The 20,673-nt window shown below is 39.3% G+C and overlaps 1 protein-coding gene across 1 annotated transcript in view; it reads right to left on the bottom strand.

The window, feature by feature from the left end:
* The window catches only part of LOC139738072 (uncharacterized), a 28,158-nt gene extending 12,041 nt beyond the window's left edge, over positions 1 to 16,117 (bottom strand). Inside the window, exons 1-5 of the mRNA XM_071648734.1 lie at positions 15,920 to 16,117; positions 5,710 to 6,530; positions 3,665 to 3,883; positions 3,032 to 3,229; positions 1,426 to 1,698 (exon numbers count right to left, since the gene is read on the bottom strand). Of these exons, the coding sequence (XP_071504835.1) occupies positions 1,426 to 1,698; positions 3,032 to 3,229; positions 3,665 to 3,883; positions 5,710 to 6,511 (1,492 nt within the window). The 5' untranslated portion in view covers positions 6,512 to 6,530; positions 15,920 to 16,117. The remainder of the gene's footprint in view (positions 1 to 1,425; positions 1,699 to 3,031; positions 3,230 to 3,664; positions 3,884 to 5,709; positions 6,531 to 15,919) is intronic.
* Between the last annotated feature and the right edge of the window lie 4,556 nt (positions 16,118 to 20,673).

The following is a 20,673-nucleotide window of genomic DNA, read 5'->3' as shown; positions in this document are numbered from 1 at the left end:
CGCAATCTGGTTACAGTCGGTGAACCTGTGGCAATTTTCATCGCCATAAGTGTCAGTCGGGTAATTTTAACATATTATTATTATAATCATTAATTTAGCACACGACCTCAGACAACACATTATCATGACCAATGTTAAGTCATAATTAAACTTACACACGTTGACATATTAGTCACAAGATTCTTCAGACTTTAACAAATGATCTAAAATTACCTTTAGAAATTAACCCTAATTTGTGACCTCGGACAAGCAGCATATTGTCATGAAGTCCTGGAAATGCATCCCTGACCCACACATGGTCGAAGTATGAGTAACGGTTAAAAAATATTCGCCACAAAAGTGTTTTCTTTTTTTTTTCCGCAAATGACCCTTTTTTGGGTAAAGAACGACAAAGGGACAACGGTCGGTTGCCGCTTTAATTCCTTAGTCTTACCTCCATCCCAGTAATGAATCAAAAGTGAATTCCTCATCACATTTTTTAATGATTATATTATGAATGCTCGTCAATTACTTCACTCCGTCTATAAGTCAGTATAGCTTGCACCAGCATGGTGTTTATACACCGTTAAAACTTATTGAGTTATAATCATGAGATACGAATCTACAAACCATAGGTTTCAAATTTGGAAGGAGTTCACATGATTTTATAGCGAACCAGAAAGTCCACAATACTTTCCCACTATTCCTTTTCTGTAACCTAATATGGCTCGACACTAACGGTGGCCCGGTGGCCCGGGGCCACCAAAATGAAAGTCGGGCCACCAAATTTCAACAAAGGGCAAATTTGGTGGCCCGCCTCGGGCCACCATTTTTTTTTTGAAAAGTATGTCAATAAATTCGTAACTTTTTGAGCCGGAAATTAGCAGTTAAATTTGTTTAAAGGATGGATGAAAAGAACTGAATGAGTGCCTGAGAGTGAGTGTTGCAAGTTTGTTGAAGTTTATTTATGAGTAGATATGTCCAATTTCTTATTCTTAATATCATAAAACTAAAATATTTGACTCATTAAAAAAAAAGGACTTCTAATGCTTTTATTGGTTTTTTTTTTTCGGGACACCAAATTTTTCTCTCGGGCCACCAAAAATTTGAAATTTAGGATTTTGGTGGCCCCATCGGGCCACCAAACAAAAAAGTTAGTGTCGAGCCATGTAAATATGACTCCAGGGCCCTGTTTCATAAAAGATGCTAGGATGACAACTCTTGCTGGAATGGCTACTTCCTAAAGCAACAGCCAACAGGAAGCTGGATTCTTGCTGTTACCAGGACAATTGTCATTCCACCAAGAGTTGTCATCGTATCAACCTTTTATGAAATGGGGCCCTGGTGTCATCATTTCATCTATGATTCATTCAGTTAATGATAGCAACATTCAAAGAATGACATGAAAATTTAAATTGACATTCACATCGATCGACAGTGCCCTACCTATCACGGTGTTACAATAATCGAGATATTTATCATAGAGGGCGTCCATGACGTCTGTGATGGCGAATCTGCGGTTGAAGATGGAATGGCACAGAATCATCACATCCACAGGGTCGTCGTATTTGAATCTGTACTCGTCGATGTCGTTGTACGGCAACGGATGGAACTTCACCTCGGCGATCAGCTCGGGTTTCGCCTCCTGCCAGCTGCGCAAGAGAGCAAGTAATCCCTGGACAGACGACTCGGGTGACGATGTACACACAGAAATGGAGACTGACCATGCACAAATGAATGAATGAGTAAAATAAGCGAATCACTTTATATAAGTAGGTATACAAATAAACTGGAACAAAGATAGAAAGCGATCTTCAAGAATAATGATTATAACAGTCACATTAAACGTGATTTTTTTTTTTCAAGAGAAACTTCCTGTTTCCACACGAGTTCCACCTGGTGTGAAAAGTTAACATACCGATTCCACATCATAGCTGTCATACCCTTCAAGGCCTGCACTTTTGAGTTTTATCATAGGGTAGGTGAAGCCAACCATCATATTTTATAAGTCCCTTTATCCAGGCAAATTTTTCTACCGAAAACTGCATTTTCATGACAAAAATGCATTTTGGACATTGGATAGAAATATAATGCAGTTTTCCTGCATCAATTCATATTTTGTTCGCACTCTAAGAAAGTGTTACAGCACTCGATTTTCAATTAAAAGAGGAAATCAGTTCTACCTGGTATGACCCAAATCTGGTAGAGCCCACTTTATATGGATATGGCATTATTTAGATTGAATTGAATTGAATGTCGTTAAAAAGCATATCCTGCGAACACATTTTCTATTAAGCGATGCAAATGAAAATAAGGGACAGTTTTAAAATATTACTTACACTACCAGAGAAGTGCGTTATTATCACTAGCAACTTGTTTATACAGAAATTCACAGGCATTTGGGACTGTTATGACATTGAAATTAAAATGATTCATCAAAATATCTGATGACTTAAAGTACGCGCTGGACGCATTCACCTTGCACTGCTTCATCAATGCAGCGAGAGTATACGAATTAATGTGTGGTCGGCTCCTGTGACTAAAGTCACTTAAGTGAATCTGCTGCTAGCCAACGACCAGACCAACCAGACAAACAACAAGCGATTCTGAATGTTGGTGGGACTACACCCACCATGTATCAGTCTGATTGCCTGTTATATCTTTAGAAGACATGTGAAGAGCAGCTGTCATATTTGCTCAGTTGGAAACAGTACATCAATGCAGGCTTTCTTCTCCTGTCTACGGTAATCAAGGCAATGACTCTAGACCAAATTCTTACTACAATCCTTGCCTACATTGAATGAGATGGATTTCACACAGAAATAGATAGAATATTTATATATATTCTTTAAAAACTGCAGATCATTTGTCTCAGTATCATTTCTACCGTGATATACCTTACTAATACCATCACTGAAGTTCAAGTTCTCTATTCCTGGTTATGGGCCAAAAGTTTCCAAAATCTTCACTGAATCGGAGGCCAAGATGATAGCTTTTCACATCTATGAAAATCAGTATCCATATGAAAGCTGCACGCTCCCTGCAATCTCACCTGTTGTCCTATTCATCTTGTCTGGCTGTATTTCCTTTTGGACGTGCTCTGTCTTGGCCTGCAAGCTGGGCTTTGGAGCTACCTCACTCGCCCCAGAATTGGAAAAATGCATGCTACCTTCAGTACCATCCCCGCTGGTATCGCCTTTACATTCTGCAGCAGTTACTTTGCATTCCTGTGATCCAGCACGCACAGAATCTACATAGAGAATATGATAGATAAATAAAAAGATTAAAGAACGAATTAATGAATGATTCAATACAAAACACAGACGAACACGTGATGAATACAGGCGAGCATACAAATGAGCGAAAAAAAGGCATGATTGTTTCAAGCGTTCGCAAAAATTTGTACTGTCTTTACACTATCAAGCTTGCCGCAGATTCACTTTAAATGCAGTCATACATTTAAACATAAGACTGACTGTCATTTTCTTCAACGTACATTCCCATTCTCTCGGACCGGTAAAGACTTCCAATTACATCAACCAAGGCGCATCAACGCCAGTCCAACGAAGTCTGAAGAAAACAGTAGACCAAATCTCACGAAGGTAAAAATCAAATTGAATTAAAGATAAAAATCATATTTGATTCTGAAATAAAGGATATGGCTTCTAATACCATACAAACTCGCCTGTTGCTTTACCCATCTTCGGAGGTTCCATATTTCGTGACTGAACATCGCGTTCGACGAGCTTTTTCTCATCCTGTGAGCTGAGCTTTGGACATGCTTGAGCTACTCCACTCTCCCTCGAGTCAGAAACACGCCTGCCTTCAGCTCCGTCTCCGTTGGTATCGCCCATACTTTCTTCAGCAGTTACCTTGCCTTCCTGTGATCCAGCACGCTCAGAATCTGCGTAGGGAATAGAATAGAATGACGACAGCAGAGATAAATGAATGAAATTATTAAATACTAAACAGATAAAAAATAAGAGAGGCGGACAAGTTCTACAGTAACAGAGACATGATAACACCATGCGATTGTTTGTATTTATATCAGCAGAGACTGCAAGCAAATTTGATGTTGGCTCATATAGAATACCGACCAGACAATATTCATAATACTTGTAAATCATTTAAGAAACACATTTGAGCTCAGTTATTGAAAAGGCACCTCGTACCGCGCGCTTGCTGAGAAAATTCACTTACACCGGCACTTATAAGACACTAACCTGACTCTTAAACCTAAATCATCTTTTGTTATTATCGCAACGTAACGCCAGAACACAGGACAAAATGGTTTCTTTTTCGCTGAGTAGGCCTAGACATAACGTATGCTTTATACTATTTCCCCCCAGGGCTGTCGAATCTTCAAGCCATTTGCTAAATTCGACGACAGCCTTTTGCATTCACATTCCGCAATACATTGAACCATAATTCAATCAGCATTTTGTTCCATTATACTAAATACATGTAGCTTCAAATCGATTCTTTGCTTCAGTCTGTCAGCAGTCCACCGTACACCTAAATTTCAGTTATGTTCGCGCATACAGATAACATTCTTTATTGTATTAAAAAAGATTGTATTTAATTTTGTTAAATATTTTGAATGCAATAAATTGAATTTAATTGAATTAGGGAAAAAAATAACAGGTACATATTCTGAATGTGGTTGGTACAACGTTACTGATTGTATATCAGTCTAACTGCTATACGAGCTTTCAAGGTATGTGAAGAAAAACCCGTTTTGTCTGCTCAGTGGTCATTACTGGAAATTGGTTCCAGTAACATAGTAATGACATAGAATTAAGTAATGTACGATTAATACTACAGCTTTTGACGACATCTATTACAGGGCAATCCTATATATGACTACAATTCTTTTTACAAAAAATATATAAATTGTAAAACAAATCAACTGATAAAAACAATTGTGGATTTAGATCATAGATTATCTTGGAGCCAACATGTTCATCAAACAACCATAGAGATCTTACACATGACAATTTTTATAAAATGTTGCGACACAATCTTATCTCACATTTAAATTATTACATCATAATACGGGGATTTACTTCCGATAAAATTTTTGATCGAACACACAAATTACAAATAGGAAATACCAGGAATAATTCGTACAACTAATACATCATTAATACCCCTAGTTACCTCTGTTTTTAGAAACATCAATATTACCTACTTGTGATTATGCTTTAAGATGCAGTGCTGTTAATGATTGAATTGAATAACAACCTATACTTAGCGATGCATTCGACGATTATTTTACCGTTAAATATAGCACAAGAAACACCCAGAACCATATCTCACTTACTAGCACATCTTGCAGGATATCATCTATATTTTACAGAGACAAAGTTTGTAAAATGTTTAAAAAATCTAAAAAAATTGGCATGACATTGACAAAAATAACACCTTTTTGATGCAAAACCGAATTTCCCCCTTTCCTCTTCTTTTTCAATTATTATGAATTGAAATAATGATTCATTTTCGTGCAATGTCTACCATTTCTGTTTGTTTAATGTTTCGAAAATCATGATTTAATGCACTGTATTACGTATAAGATAATAGTACTTTGGTAGCGACCATTATCAACACGATGTTAACATTATTTTGTGCTCATCATGATTCCACCTCTCTATATTATCATATTTGATATCAGGGTTTTTATGTAAACTGGACATAAAAGATTGAATTGAATCCCTCATACGCTTTATTTACCTTTAGCAGGGCCTTCATCTGAGCAGTGAGTCGTAGTTACAGAGTTAGCCTTAATCATAGAGTCAGGTCCACTCTGGATATCTGCGCTAGCCGAGGAGGCAACCTCAGTCGAGGAGTTATCCTCAAAAGAGGAGATGTTAGCCTCTGCCAAGGTGCTATTCCCAGTCGGGGAGTTAGCAACAGGTGAGGAGTCACCTCCAGTCGGGGAGCTAGCAACAGCTGAGGAGTCATCTCCAGTCGGGGAACTAGCAACTGGTGAGGAGTCACCTTCAGTCGGGGAGTTGGCAACAGCTGAGGAGTCACCTTCAGTCGGGGAGTTAGCAACATCTGAGGAGTCACCTTCAGTCGGGGAGTTAGCAACAGGTGAGGAGTCACCTTCAGTCGGGGAGTTGGCAACAGCTGAGGAGTCACCTTCAGTCGTGGAGTTAGCAACAGGTGAGGAGTCACCTTCAGTCGGGGAGTTAGCAACAGGTGAGGAGTCACCTTCAGTCGGGGAGTTAGCAACAGCAGCTGAGGAGTCACCTTCAGTCGGGGAGTTGGCAACAGGTGAGGAGTCACCTTCAGTCGGGGAGTTAGCAACACCTGAGGAGTCACCTTCAGTCGGGGAGTTAGCAACAGCTGAGGAGTCACCTTCAGTCGGGGAGTTAGCAACTGCTGAGGAGTCACCTTCAGTCGGGGAGTTAGCAACAGCTGAGGAGTCACCTTCAGTCGGGGAACTAGCAACGCCTGAGATGGTAACTCCTATCGAGGAGTTTATAGCCTCTGTCGAGGAGATGGGACGGCTGTCCTCCCGATTCGCCATTTTGGAATCCTGGGTCTCGCTGCATGACACCATGTACAATATTGCTAAATTTACTTATCGATTGAGAAAAATATCACTTTTGTACATATCACTAAATATTATAAAGTAGCTATCAAAACCTTTTAAAAATATCTTGTATCTCTTAAATCCGTCGCACACTCCATGATCCGACCGGTCGTACGACCTTACGACCGGAAGTGTGACTTCACGAGTCTTGCCAGTTCCAGTCGTACGACTGGGTCGTAGCGCTAGTCGTAGAGATTTGACATGTGGAATTTCCACCACCGGTCGTGAGCTTTCAGCCATCAGCCAATCAAAAATGTCCTGAAGCCAGAACAGTCGTAAACCTACTCGATCGTAAGCTCAGGTCGTGTAGTATGCGTTGGCAGGTCGTACGACTGGGTCTTTTCTAGTCGTGGGTCGTATAGACTGTGTGCGGCGGGCTCTAGGCTTCTGCCTTATACCCCGTTCCCACTGCCGATCAGATCAACTCGATCAAGCGAGATCAATCCCGATCACCTATTTTTACCAGAGCGATCCCGACCAAATGCTCGATCGTCCTTCAACACGATCCCTTCCCGACCGCAATTCGATCTTTTACGATCCACATCCGACCATATTCTCGACATCTCCAGAATCTCTCCTCGACAATCACACAGATCTCTACTCGAACATCCCGATCTACACACAATCAACACACGATCGCTACACGGTCAATACTCGATTTCTACTAGACTTCTTAGACCAGCTCGACATGATTCGATCTGTGTAAGATCTTGCATCGAACGGGTCGGCAGGTTCGTACAGTGATCGAGTGAAAGAAGAATTGGTTACAGTATTCGTTTGGTTATAAGAGACAACTCAGTATTTATGCGTGAATACGGCGTGGCCCAAAAGAGTGCTATAAAACTGACTATTAATTGCAAAAGCATGAATGAACGAAAGAAATGATTATCTTAAGTATAGGTTTTACCGACCAATTTCACACTTTTGTCAGTCCATTTGATAAAAGGTTCATTCAATTTAGCGAAAATCCTCATCACTGCACATTCTGTCATTCAAAATTGCAAGTTGTTCGTTCAATTTAGCATTCCGATCAATGAGATTTGCACATGTGCCTTTCGAATTCGTAAAACGGGCATTCAAATTGGCACGTGCTCTTCAGTCATTCAAATTCGCCAGCATTGGCAAAAGGGGTATTTCAGTCATTCAATTTCGCGTATGGACAGTCAAATTCCTAGCATGTTCATTCAAACTAACGTCATGATATTTCTTTCAAGCGCGTATTTCTATGTGACTTATTGTTTCATCCACGCACTGTTAAGCAGTAAAAGTATCGTATTTTGACCATATTATATAACTCGAGTTTGCTGTTCTGTAACGCCCCTTTTCTTTCATACCTGACATTTTAGGCCTACATGTACCAATACTCTAGTTTAACTTCATCTTCTTATAGTCATGACGGCACAAGTTAAATACAAGGGGACAGAAAAAGAATTATAGGAATATTTGATGATCATAACCTTGACTTCCTACAACTGGCCGACACACGGAATAAAGCGCTCAACGGCGAGATAAGTTGTGGCCATGCACATGTTACACTATCTTCGGACTTGAAGAGTCACTAAGCACATTAAAGAAAAAAAAAATGTTGCCAAAATCTCTGAAATGAGTACGAAAATATGAAATGTAATGACGCTTGGAAAACAATAACTATGTTAAGAAAATAAAGAAAGAAGCAAATCATAAACATGCGTGCCAAATTGACTGGAAAAGATGTTAAATTGATTGCCAAAAAATGAATTGGAATGAACGAGAACAGCATGTCCGTGATCACGTGACTATATCATTCTAAACTGAATGAACAAATAACCAAATGGTGCTTATTTTACGAACTTCAATTGAAAAAGTGTTAATTAGAATGAGGCTAAAGGTAATTTGAATGCTCCAAAATGAATTTGAATGAGGAGATCATAAAATTGAACTACCGAACATGTCATCTATGGTATATTTTGCTAAATTGAATGCAGCAATTAGGAATTGAACTGACAAAAGTGCGAAATTGGCCGGGAAAACCTACTGTTGATAGAAGAGCACTTCCTATTTTGAAACCACAACCATCTATTCTCGTGCAGGCGTTTCGATTCTGTAGTCATTTTCCCTGAAAAAACGATGACAAAGACTGATCACTACTGTTTGTGAGCCACTCAAAAAGGTACAAAAAATGCATTCAGTTGTATTCATTCATTTTATCCGTTTTCAGTAGCTATTTTTGACGCATTCGCTATCAGTTTTTACGGCTTCACTATCGCTCAGTCAAGTAGGATATCAGTGCCCAAAGTTACAGGTTTTGTAAATCACAAATTTTCATGGAGATCAAAGCGCCTGCACGAAGATTGATTATCATTGTGTCAAATAAAATTTGAGGTGTTCTTTCTATTGAATAATGTAACGATTTCATTCAGTCGCTCATATCTTTTTAAATAAGAGACAGTTTTGTAGCACTCTGTCTGCCGGGACACCATGTATAATATAATAGGTTCGTTCATATGCATTCGATATTTGCAGTGGATGTGAAGAATCAAACAAATCTAAGTTTGATGTCTCATAAAAAAAAATGTTACACCGCCACGCTTCGTAAGTGCGTATGAAATGAAACATAGGCATATATGCCCATAAATGCACTGTTATATAGAGTTGAAAAAAAAATTGACTGTTCTACACCCCTAATGAGTTGTGTTATCTTTGTCATTATTGTTCTCATTATTAAAGAATGAAAAAAGTGAATGAAAAATATGTATGTATTCATTGATAAAGTATATATAGGCCCAAGAGTGTGTAAAAGAAAATACATGTATCATATTAATTTCTAAATTCATGAAGTGTGCTGATATGTGGAACAGAGTACATTATTATGAAAATAAAACAATAAAGCATTTAACACTAGCAAAAAAATGATGAAAATCTTGGTTGTTTATTTTTTTATGTCAACTCATCCCAGCCAATCGATATCAAGGTGGACTTCAAGCAATGTTCATACAACTCTCAATAAAAAAAACCTTATTAAGCGAAGCAAAAGTGTAACATCTACGTAAATGAAAGTAAAGTAAGTCACTGAGCATTTATGAATCTACATTACAACTACTGTTTTAACACGTCAGCGTAGGAAATAGATTTTATATCAACATAACCAACTTCAACTTTGAAACAGACAAGCTAGCAAAATAATTCAAGAAACATTTCTCAGTTTATAAGGAAAGTAAATAATCTAGAAAATTTCCTTTCACGTTACAGTCATATTACCGACTTTTTCTCAGTTTCAATTGTGTTTCCTTTCTTTCTTCTGGTATTTTTTTCTGGAGAGTCTAATTCAGCCATGTTTGCTTTTTAGGGTTTGTTGTCTTTTTTCTCTTTGTGGCCCTTTTCTTTTCTTCAGTGGGCCAGGAGTGGCTGAAGATACTGACGAAATTTAACTTTTAACGTGACCAAGGACTGCATATATTAGTTCTAATACCTGAACAATAAATGAGTGCTAAAAAAGTGCGTCTGCACCTGCTGCAACCGCTGTCAAAAAGTTCTCGGTATTCAATCGAGTGCCGGTCGAAGCATGATCGAGTTTAGTCGAGTATCAATCGCTAGCAGTCCTGTATCGGTCGTGTAGCGGTCAAGTTATTCATGAAACTGATGAATCCTGGATCGAGATGATCTGAAATCAATCGTGTAGCATTCGAGTATAACTCGAGATGATCGGGAACTGAGCTCGGGGAAAAATCCGTCCCGACCACACTAGATTTCTATACGACCGATTCCCGATCAGCTCGATCTCTTCTCGATCACTACCCGAGCTGTTGGTGTTCGGGCTTCCTACTCGAATATTTTGGACATGTCCAAAATTATCGTGAAGGAAGCAGGAGCGATGCCGATCAAGGTAGATCGACCCCGAATACCAAGGCCGAGCGAGCCCGACCAGGCTAAAAAAGTTTGATCGGAAATTGATCGAGTTGATCTGATCGGTATTCTGGCAATATGACTGTATTGTGAAAGGAAATTTTCTAGATTATTTACTTTACTTATAAACTGAGAAATGTTTCTTAAATTCTTCTGCTAGTTTGTCTGTTTCAAAGTTGAAGTCGGTTATGTTGATATAAAATCTATTTATTACGCTGACGTGTTAAAACAGTAGTTGTAACGTAGATTCATAAATGCTCAGTGACTTACTTTACTTTCATTTACGTAGATGTTACACTTTTGCTTCGCTTAATAAGGTTCTTTTTTTATATATTTAGAGTTGTATGTACATTGCTTGAAGTCCACCTTGATATCGATTAGCTGGGATGAGTTGACAAAAAAATAAGCAACCAAGATTTTCATCATTTTTTTGCTAGAGTGTAAAATGTTATATTGTTTTATTTTCATAATAATGTACTCTGTTCCACATATCAGCACACTTCATGAATTTAGAAATAAATATGATACATGCACTTTCTTTTACACACTCTTGGGCCTATACTTTATCAATGAATACATACATATTTTTCATTCACTTTTTCATTCTTTAATAATGAGAACAGTATTGACAAAGATAACACGACTCATTAGGGGTGTAGAACAGTCAATTTTTTTTTCAACTCTATATAATGGTGCATTTATGGGCATATAGGCCTATGTTTCATTTTAGACCAAATTAATTTCAGCCCACCTATATGTAATGCACTTACGAAGCGTGGAGGTGTAACATTTTTTTTTTTGTTTTTTTTTATGAGACATCAAACTTAGATTTGTTTGATTCTTCACATCCACTGCAAATATCGAATGCATATGAACGAACCTATTATATTATACATGGTGTCCCGGCAGACAGAGTGCTACAAAACTGTCTCTTATTTAAAAAGATATGAGCGACTGAATGAAATCGTTACATTATTCAATAGAAAGAACACCTCAAATTTTATTTGACACAATGATAATCAATCTTCGTGCAGGCGCTTTGATCTCCATGAAAATTTGTGATTTACAAAATCTGTAACTTTGGGCACTGATATCCTACTTGACTGAGCGATAGTGAAGCCGTAAAAACTGATAACGAATGCGTCAAAAAGAGCTACTGAAAACGGATAAAATGAATAAATACAACTGAATGCATTTTTTTTTCCTTTTTGAGTGGCTCACAAACAGTAGTGATCAGTCTCTGTCATCGTTTTTTTTTTTTCAGGAAAAATGACTATAGAATCGAAACGCCTGCACGAGAATAGATGATTGTGGTTTCAAAATAGGAAGTGTTCTTCTATCAGCTATAGGTTTTCCCGGCCAATTTCGCACTTTAGTCAGTCCAATTCCTAATTGCTGCATTCAATTTAGCAAAATATACCATAGATGACATGTTCGGTAGTTCAGTTCAATTTTATGATCTCTTCATTGAAATTCATTTTGGAGCATTCAAATTACCTTTAGCCTCATTCTAATAAAACTTTTTCAATTGAAATTCGTAAAACAAGCAGCACCATTTGGTTATTCGTTCACTCAGTTTAGAATGATATAGTCACGTGATCACGGACATGCTGCTCTCGTTCATTCCAATTCATTTTTGGGCAATCAATTTAACATCTTTTGCATTCAATTTAGCACGCATGTTTATGGTTTGCTTCTTTATTTTCTTAACATAGTTATTGTTTTCCAAGCGTCATTACATTTCATATTTTCGTACTCATTTCAGCGATTTTGGTAACATTTTTTTTTTCTTTAATGGGCTTAGTGACTCTTCAAGTCCGAAGATAGTGCAACATGCATGACATGTGCATGGCCACAACTTATCTCGCCGTTGAGCGCTTTATTCCGTGTGTCGGCCAGTTGTAGGAAGTCAAGGTTATGATCATATCATCAAATATTCCTATAATTCTTTTTCTGTCCCCTTGAGAAATACGTTTGTATCTAATTTGTGCTGTCATGACTGTAAGAAGATGAAGTTAAACTAGAGTATTGGTACATGTAGGCCTAAAAGGTCATGTACGGAAGAAAAGGGGCGTTACAGAACAGCAAACTCGAGTTATATAATAAAATTATGGTAAAAAATACGATACTTTTACTGCTTAACAGTGCGTGGATGAAACAATAAGTCACATAGAAATACGCGTTTAAATGTTATCACCTTTTCAAAAAAGAAATAACATGACGTTAATTTCAATGAACACGTTAGGAATATGACTGCCCATACGCGAAATTGAATGACTGAAATACCCCTTTCGCCAGTGCTGGCGAATTTGAATGACTGAAGAGCATGTGCCAATTTGAATGCCCGTTTTACGAATTCGAAAGGCACATGTGCAAATCTCATTGATCGGAATGGTAAATTGAACGAACAACTTGCAATTTTGAATGACAGAATGTCCAGTGATGAGGATTTTCGCTAAATTGAATGAACCTTTTACCAAATGGACTGACAAAAGTGCGAAATTGGCCGGTAAAACCTTTACTAAAGATAATCATTTCTTTCGTTCATTCATGCTTTTGCAATTAATAGTCAGTTTTATAGCACTCTTTTTGGCCACGCCGTATTCAAGCATAAATACTGAGTTGTCTCATAATAACCAAACGAATACTGTAACCAGTTCTTCTTTCACCCGATCACTATACGAACCTGCCGACCCGTTCGATGCAAGATCTTACACAGATCGAGTCATGTCGAGCTGGTCTAAGAAGTCTAGTGGAAATCGAGTATTGACCGTGTATAGCGATCGTGTAATGATTGTGTGTAGATCGGGATGTTCGAGTAGAAATCTGTGTGGTTGTCGAGGAGAGATTCTGGAGATGTCGAGAATGGTCGGATGTGGATCGTAAAAGATCGAATAGCGGTCGGGAAGGGATCGTGTTGAAGGACGATCGAGCATTTGGTCGGGATTGCTCTGGTAAAAATAGGTGATCGGGATTGATCTCGCTTGCTCGACTTGATCTGATCGGCAGTGGGAACGGGGTATTAAGTAGAAATGTCTTTCAGTGCTGAACCGTTCTACGACGTAAAGTCGACGTAGATTGAAACAAAGACAACAATTCAAAAAAATTCATCATAGAAGTTTAAAGAATTAGATTAAAGAAAAAAGAGGATATAATAATAAAAACTGTATTCACAAAAGAGTGACAAGGGCAGCAATATCATACCTGATATTAGATGCCTTTACAGATCTTCAACGAGCTTGAAAACAAATCCTGTCTAAATTTTTAAATTTTCTTTTGGTGGAAAATTCAGCAAAGAAAATTGGATTCTATCGGGAATCTTTTCTTTTGTGAACTTAGTCAAAGAAGAAGAATTGCAGTCATATTTTGCATTCTATAGTGTTCTTGGATTCACCAGTAATCACCTTTTTAAAGTGAAATTACTGAGCGTATTTGATAAATTTCTCATATTTCTTATAGGTTTTACAAAAGAAAAACACAATTATGACGCCATGATGTCATCATCTGATGACTGGATGACTGTTAAGGAAATCTATACAGAAGTAAGAGTTTCATAATATGATTATTTCTCATGAATAATTGACTTACTCATTTGTACATCATTTCTTTTTAAATTAAAAAAATAAAATTTTTAATTTGTTTTTAATCGAAAATTCATAAAGTGAAAATTTTTTACTATGTATTAAATTCGCATTTTGTTTATTTTGATGAAACTGTAGCTGATTTGGAATTTGCTTATCACGCATATTGTAAATTATTTTATATATTATTTGTATCTCAGGACCTTGATGAAAATCAGTACATTTGCTGATCATGTAATCCTGAATAAAGATGTTTTAATAAATAAATAAATAAATGAATAAATGAATAAATAAATAAATAAATAAACAAACATCACCTGAAGAGGGATTCACAGTGAAGGACATCTACTATGCATAGTGTTAGTGCATCAATATTATCGTGATGTTAAAACATCAAGTACACTGTATAGTTCGAAAGCTTCGGCCTCTCTCTTCGGGTTCAATGTTACTTTGAACGGTGTGAAGCTCAACAGACCCTCTTGTATAACTGGTGTCTTCGGAGGGGTTTCGTGAAGCCAGACTTGTGGGGTGTCAGCGCAACACATTAACTTCCTCGAAAAGGCCAGGCTGAAGCTTCGGACTATAAGGTAGGGGGCCTACAGTGTAAGTGTAGTAAGTATTTTACTATGACTTGCCTCATGTTCTAGTGTCGTCTCCGGGTCGGGTCTAGGAATTCTGTATAAAGGGGGGGGGGGGGGGGTAAAATTCTTGTTCAACTTTTGGGTTTCATTGGCTGATCCATGCATAAAAAAAAAAACACAAACAAAAATCAAAGGCAAAAAGAAATAAAGAGCAGCGCATTTGTTTTAACATAAAATAAAGGGGTGCGCCCTGGATCAGGCACCATGGTCTCTGACCCCACAGACCCCCCCCCCCCCCCCCCCCCCAAACACACACACACACACACACACACACGCACACACGCACACACAGACACTCAGGTAATCATCGTATACCGCCGCCGGAGCGTTCTTTTTTTCTTCTTCTTCTTCTTCTTCTTTTTTTTTTTTTTTTTTTGGTCAGGAAAATGGGGGGGGGGGGGCTATATAGGCCTATTGGGGGCTCAATTGGGGAGAAATATCCTGAAACATCGTTGAAATTAGGGGGCTTTTAGTATTTTCTCCAAACTTCGAATTAGGGGTTGTTGAAATCAAATTATTACCATCTGTTTTTGCAGGACATTTCGCCACATACATGTACAAGTACGTACGCCGTACTAGCTAGGACCTCCGTCATACGCTACGCTGCCTGTATACCCTATATGTATATAATATGAATGTATGCTATCAGGCTTCACTTAACTCCAAAGCCCGTGAACAAAATTCTATCCCATAAATTCATGAGGTCTTTCTAAGAATCTAGAACAGCTACTACCACGTGATGTGTATGACTGACCGCCTGATTGGGGGGGGGGGGGGGGGGGGGGGGCAGTGATCGAGTGATCTCGCAATCTGCACTTTCAACGTCCAGACAAGGCAATTTTATCATCACAGCTCATCACATGATATTACCATAACAACACATCATGTCCAGCCTTCCTTCAGCTTTACGTGCCCATGTTACTTTACTTTTTATCTGACATTATATTTCTTTCCCTTTTGTTTTTTTCATGTGTGAAGCCACGTCACTAACAACCCTGACATGACAATGCCAATGGTACCTGCTTCTTTTAGCCATGGGTTAATGACAACGAATTTGCAGTAAAAATATGAAAATCTCGGAAAGGGAGTGGAGCTCACGAAAGAGAGTCTAAGAGATATTAATTATAAAAAGACATGCAGTCACAATCATGAGACAGGGTCCGCACCTTTGTATAGAGTGTACATGTATGTCACTCAGTAAGTATACGGTACATAATGTACTGTACTCACCAACCCACCGTGTCTCCTGAGCTGCGCTGTACTAGTATATTCCACCCTAGCACATACACACACAGAATCAAGCATGCGAATATTACGCAGTGATCTGAAGTCCTAGAGCAGCGATCAGGAATCACGATCAGGAAATACGGTATATCACCACAGCATACGCCAATATGTTGGTGTTACTACTGACATTTTTCCAAAGACGGTGTGCACTGGCAATGCTCAGTCGTAATGTTGACTGTGTTGTAAAGGTCGCTACAGTTAAGGTCAAGCGGTAGAGCGGGGATTCCCCAACTCATATAACGCGTACTGGACCACACTGTGTATAAGTGGAAATTTTCGCGCATTTTGCGCAACCAGAAGCTCCAGCACGGAAATTAAAGCAAGCGAATATTTTCGAATGCCATGTGCTCCGACCCAAACCCAAAGACAAATGTGGATTGAGTGAAAGCAGCAACATTAGTAGCAAATATCAGTGAAAGATTGAGGAAAATCTAACAATCGATGCAAAAGTTAAGAATGTTTAAAGTTTTGGTCTTGGAACCGCTGCATGAGGAGACTAGACTAGAGGTTATTTGGCGTCATGTGAGGACAACAATATAAAGAAAATATATTTAAGGGAATTACACACTAAAAAAACAAACAAACAGAAGAGCGCTGTGGCATAGTGGATAAGACTCCCGACTCCCAATCGAAGGACCCGAGTTCGAGTCCCGCCCAGTGCTTACGTCCATGGACAAGATGTTTTTACCCACCATGTCCCTCTCGACCCAGGTGTATAAATGGGTACCTGGCAACGCTGGGGTAATATTATTGGCAGGGCCCTCTGGTAGAGCAGTGGCAACACTGAAGAGGCTACCCTGGATAAATAAGACCTTATTATTATATTATTATTATAAGAATCATTTTACATATAAAATGATAACACATTCAATGAATTTGATACTGACAGGGTGGCAATATTCCCCCTGCTCTCTGAAAGCGGTAAGTCAAGTGCTCTCTCATTACGCTAGAAAAGTGAATTTTTTGTGGAATCTTTCTTATTATTTTCTTTTTTATTGTTGTCCACAGACACTGCATATCCTCCAGTAGTCTCCTCTCCGAGGGTTTCCAACACCAAAACTTTAAGAATTCATAACTTTTGCATCGATTGTGATCCGATTTTTCTCAAACTTTTGACGTGTTCTACTAAAGGCCGTGTCACACCAGCCTTGCGTGCGACTTGCAAAGAACAATTTTGACTACCCGGAGGTCCCCGTAGATATCCGCACATGACAGTACCTAGCATGTATCTCGAAAGTAGTCGCCCGGAGGTGCGCACGCATATTTTTTTACCCGCAACCGTGTTTAGGCCCTGTCACACGTTTCCGGGCAAGCTACTCGGGCTTGTTACGTGTAGGGATTTTCTAGCATACCGGACATTCCTGAGGGCGGAAAAGGATTTGTGCGAGTCAGCGCATGTGTCTTACTTGCTGGACGCGTTATACTTGCGAGTATACTGTGTGACCTTTGTACCAGTCGCGTGGGGGCTGAAAACTTAGTGAAGGAATTCCTCTAATGGAATGGCTGAAATCTCACAGAATTTCATTATCTTGGATGCATACGGGACTGCGAAGTACCTGCGTGGGAATTGCCTGGGAAGTACTGCCGCTAAGGGTCTCCTACTGGCGTTCTGCGTGGACCTCTACGGGCATTCCCTCGACTCACCCTGAAAAAGTTTTGGTCATGCTCAAAACTTGGCTGCGGTTAAATCGGACTTGCGTGAGCACCTCCGGGCAACTACGCGCTAGATACTGTCAGGTGCGGACCAACTGCGGAGAGCTACTTGGAGTAAATTCGTTTCCCCGCAAGCCAAGTCGCAGAAGTTCCCCCTTACGGTATGACAAGGCATGAACGAAAATCGCAAACATTCTTGTTCGCCCGCTGAAAATCTTCTACGTGCTGGAAACTACCTCCTCGCCACAAGCCCGCGTTATGGTGTGACACGGCCTTAAGGTTGTGGCTTTCACTCAACCCACATTTCTTCTTGAGTTCGGGTTTCCTTTGAAAGTTCATCTTACCTTACCGAGCACGAAAAAATACTCGTTTGAAAATATCCACTTTTACAACACAGGCCTACACAAACTAAAAAAAAAAAAATTAAAAAAAGACAAAAGAGTGGTATAAGTGAAAATTGACATCGCAAAATTTTGTGGCCCGGCTGCATGATTGTTGTCTCGACTGCCTCCGACATGATAATATCATCTAAAGGAAGATAAGAAAAGTGGGCAAATATTGACTGTCATGCAGTCTTGGGCAGGAGAAGCCTTTTAGATTGATTGGATACGTTCATCGCGCAATGAGCCCTTGGCTGGCTATATAAGACGTGTAATATGCATGTGAATGCTTAAAGTAACATAATTAAAGCGTACCATGAGCCTGTTAACAAACACACAGTCACACTTTGTGTCACCCTGTGGGGATTCTGTTACCTGTCCCAATATCACACGTACAGTAACTGTGTGAAATTGAGACATTTTCATATAAACCACACTGTATGTGTGACCATGTGCTTGTTCCATATGAGGGATGGTATAGATCTTTATATGCTCAATTCATAAAGTCCAAAGGTTTATTTGTACACTTTACAGCTATAATAATTCGCATATAGTACGAGGCATAAATGAACCTCAGTTATGTCTCTGTGTCCGTGGTTGATTGCATATAAATGTCAGCTGATTAAGATCAGCACAGAGCAACAAGTTTGCCTTCCTTGTAGACCTCGTGCAATCGAAGAACTGTTACGGGACGTTAGAAATGGAAATGCAGCTGGGCAGGTGAACACGATATGCAAGAGAAATAGCGGGACACTTAACCCTATAAAGCCCAGGGGGGGGGGGGGGGCACATTGTGCCCCCCTACCAGATTTTCGTTTGCCACTCCTTCGCCCTTTATTCGATTTCAACCAAATTTGGTGACTTTTCCTAAAATCTTATTACGAACATTTTGATATATAATTTAGCTATATTTGATGTTGCTGGTTGCCATGGCAACCATAAACTGACAACCATGTCAGTCAGATTTTGCATCTTTTTTCTGTTCCCATTTCATTTAACAGCATTTTTTATTTGACAAAGGCATAAACAATAGATATAATAGAGATAATTGAAAACAATGATATTTTCTAAAGATTGCCCTTATATTTTGAGTTATTTTGATTCCTTCACCCAAGTTATGCCTCTGATATCATTAGTTTATCATATTATCAACTTGCAATCTCAAAATTCCAGTATTATGCAAATATGAAATGTCATAACTATACATGTACCCATCGCATACATTTCATCTCAGGTCTCATAATGTATCACTATGTTGATATGAATAGCGCCCCCATGTGGTGACCTTGAGAAATTTCAACCATAACAAATAATGAAATTCCACTTGCTTATCATTTGTGGCAAATATGAAAATGATTGGTCTATAATAAGACATATATAATGGGGATAAAGAAATTATACAGAAAAATCATGTTTTTAGCATATTTCCTATGTATTTCTTTATATTTTGGTAAATAGCGCCCTCCATGGGTGACCTTGTGAAAATTCAAATGTACGGTCATGTAGAGTATGAGTTACTCTACCCACGTGCCAAATATGACGATGATACATCAAATAATAAAAAAGTTATATAGGGGGGCACAATGTGCCCCCCCCCCCTTGGGCCTGCGAGGGGTCAAAATAGCTTGGGCTTAATAGGGTTAAAGGGGGAGTCTATTAAATCGGACATTGGGGCTATATAGATGGTATTTGAGCTCACTAACACGATTCTGGCGTTTTTATCCGCCAAAAATTGCTCAGTAACAAGAAATCGCTCAAAATGTTCACTGATTTGGGAACGCCCCCCAAAATTGGCAGCTGATTGGCTTATGCGATTTGACGTATTAGGAGGGAGACCCCGTGAAGTCACCGAGTTCGTCTAATGCGTTGGCAATGTAAAATGAGAGAAACTTTATCTATTTTCAAATCAATATTTAACCAGTTCTGACAATCTTTGCGTCCCAAAAGTGATTTGAATATGTTGTTTAGACATTTTAGTAGAGGCCCAGTGACGCCACTGACATTTTTTTTAACACTTTACCCATGATAATTGCCTTTTTGGATCCGGTTTACGTTTGGAAAAAACTAGATATTTTCTGCGAGAAAAAAAGACAAGTAGACGTGCTGACAGCCGCTTTACTGCTGACCGTACATTGTGACTCTGTGTGCGTGCGTGGATGATAACAACAAATTTCAACGGGAGACTAGATGGCACTCTAATTTTTACGATAATAGCGTACCTTGCTAGCTCCGCGCTATACATCGCGTTGCGCTAGCTTTATACACGGTAAACAAGCTGGTAGCAATACGTGGTCAAAAACACAGTGTTCTCAATATGGATTCAGACCTGGATTCGCCTTTCTGGCTGCGACCCCCACCGAGGTGATGAAGGCGAAGGTAAAGCAGCCCTTCGTCAGCTCCAGCTCCAGCCCCACGCAACCCTAAATCTAATCTGAATTGAGTTCACCCCCGCCAGTAGCCGTACCGTTCTGGAGTATATGAACCCGACTCTTCACCTCCCGCCCCCTGGGCAGTGGCCCGTGAGGGTGCTGCTCGAGGAACAGGGTGATGGCAACGAGCCCGCGACGAGGTTGGGAGATAAAAATTGGTAACTATCAAGTACGCTGAGAGTCCAGCCTGACCAGACCGCTGTGCGAGGCACAGGGAGTCTAGATAGTTAATTCACTCTAACG

Source organism: Diadema antillarum, unplaced genomic scaffold, assembly GCF_040938485.1.
Source record: "Diadema antillarum isolate AM-2024a unplaced genomic scaffold, OU_Dant_1.0 seq00000720_RagTag, whole genome shotgun sequence".
NCBI classification, from domain to species: Eukaryota; Metazoa; Echinodermata; class Echinoidea; order Diadematoida; family Diadematidae; genus Diadema; species Diadema antillarum.
The sequence above is the reverse complement of the archived record's forward strand: the minus strand, read 5'-3'. Positions and strand labels throughout refer to the sequence as shown.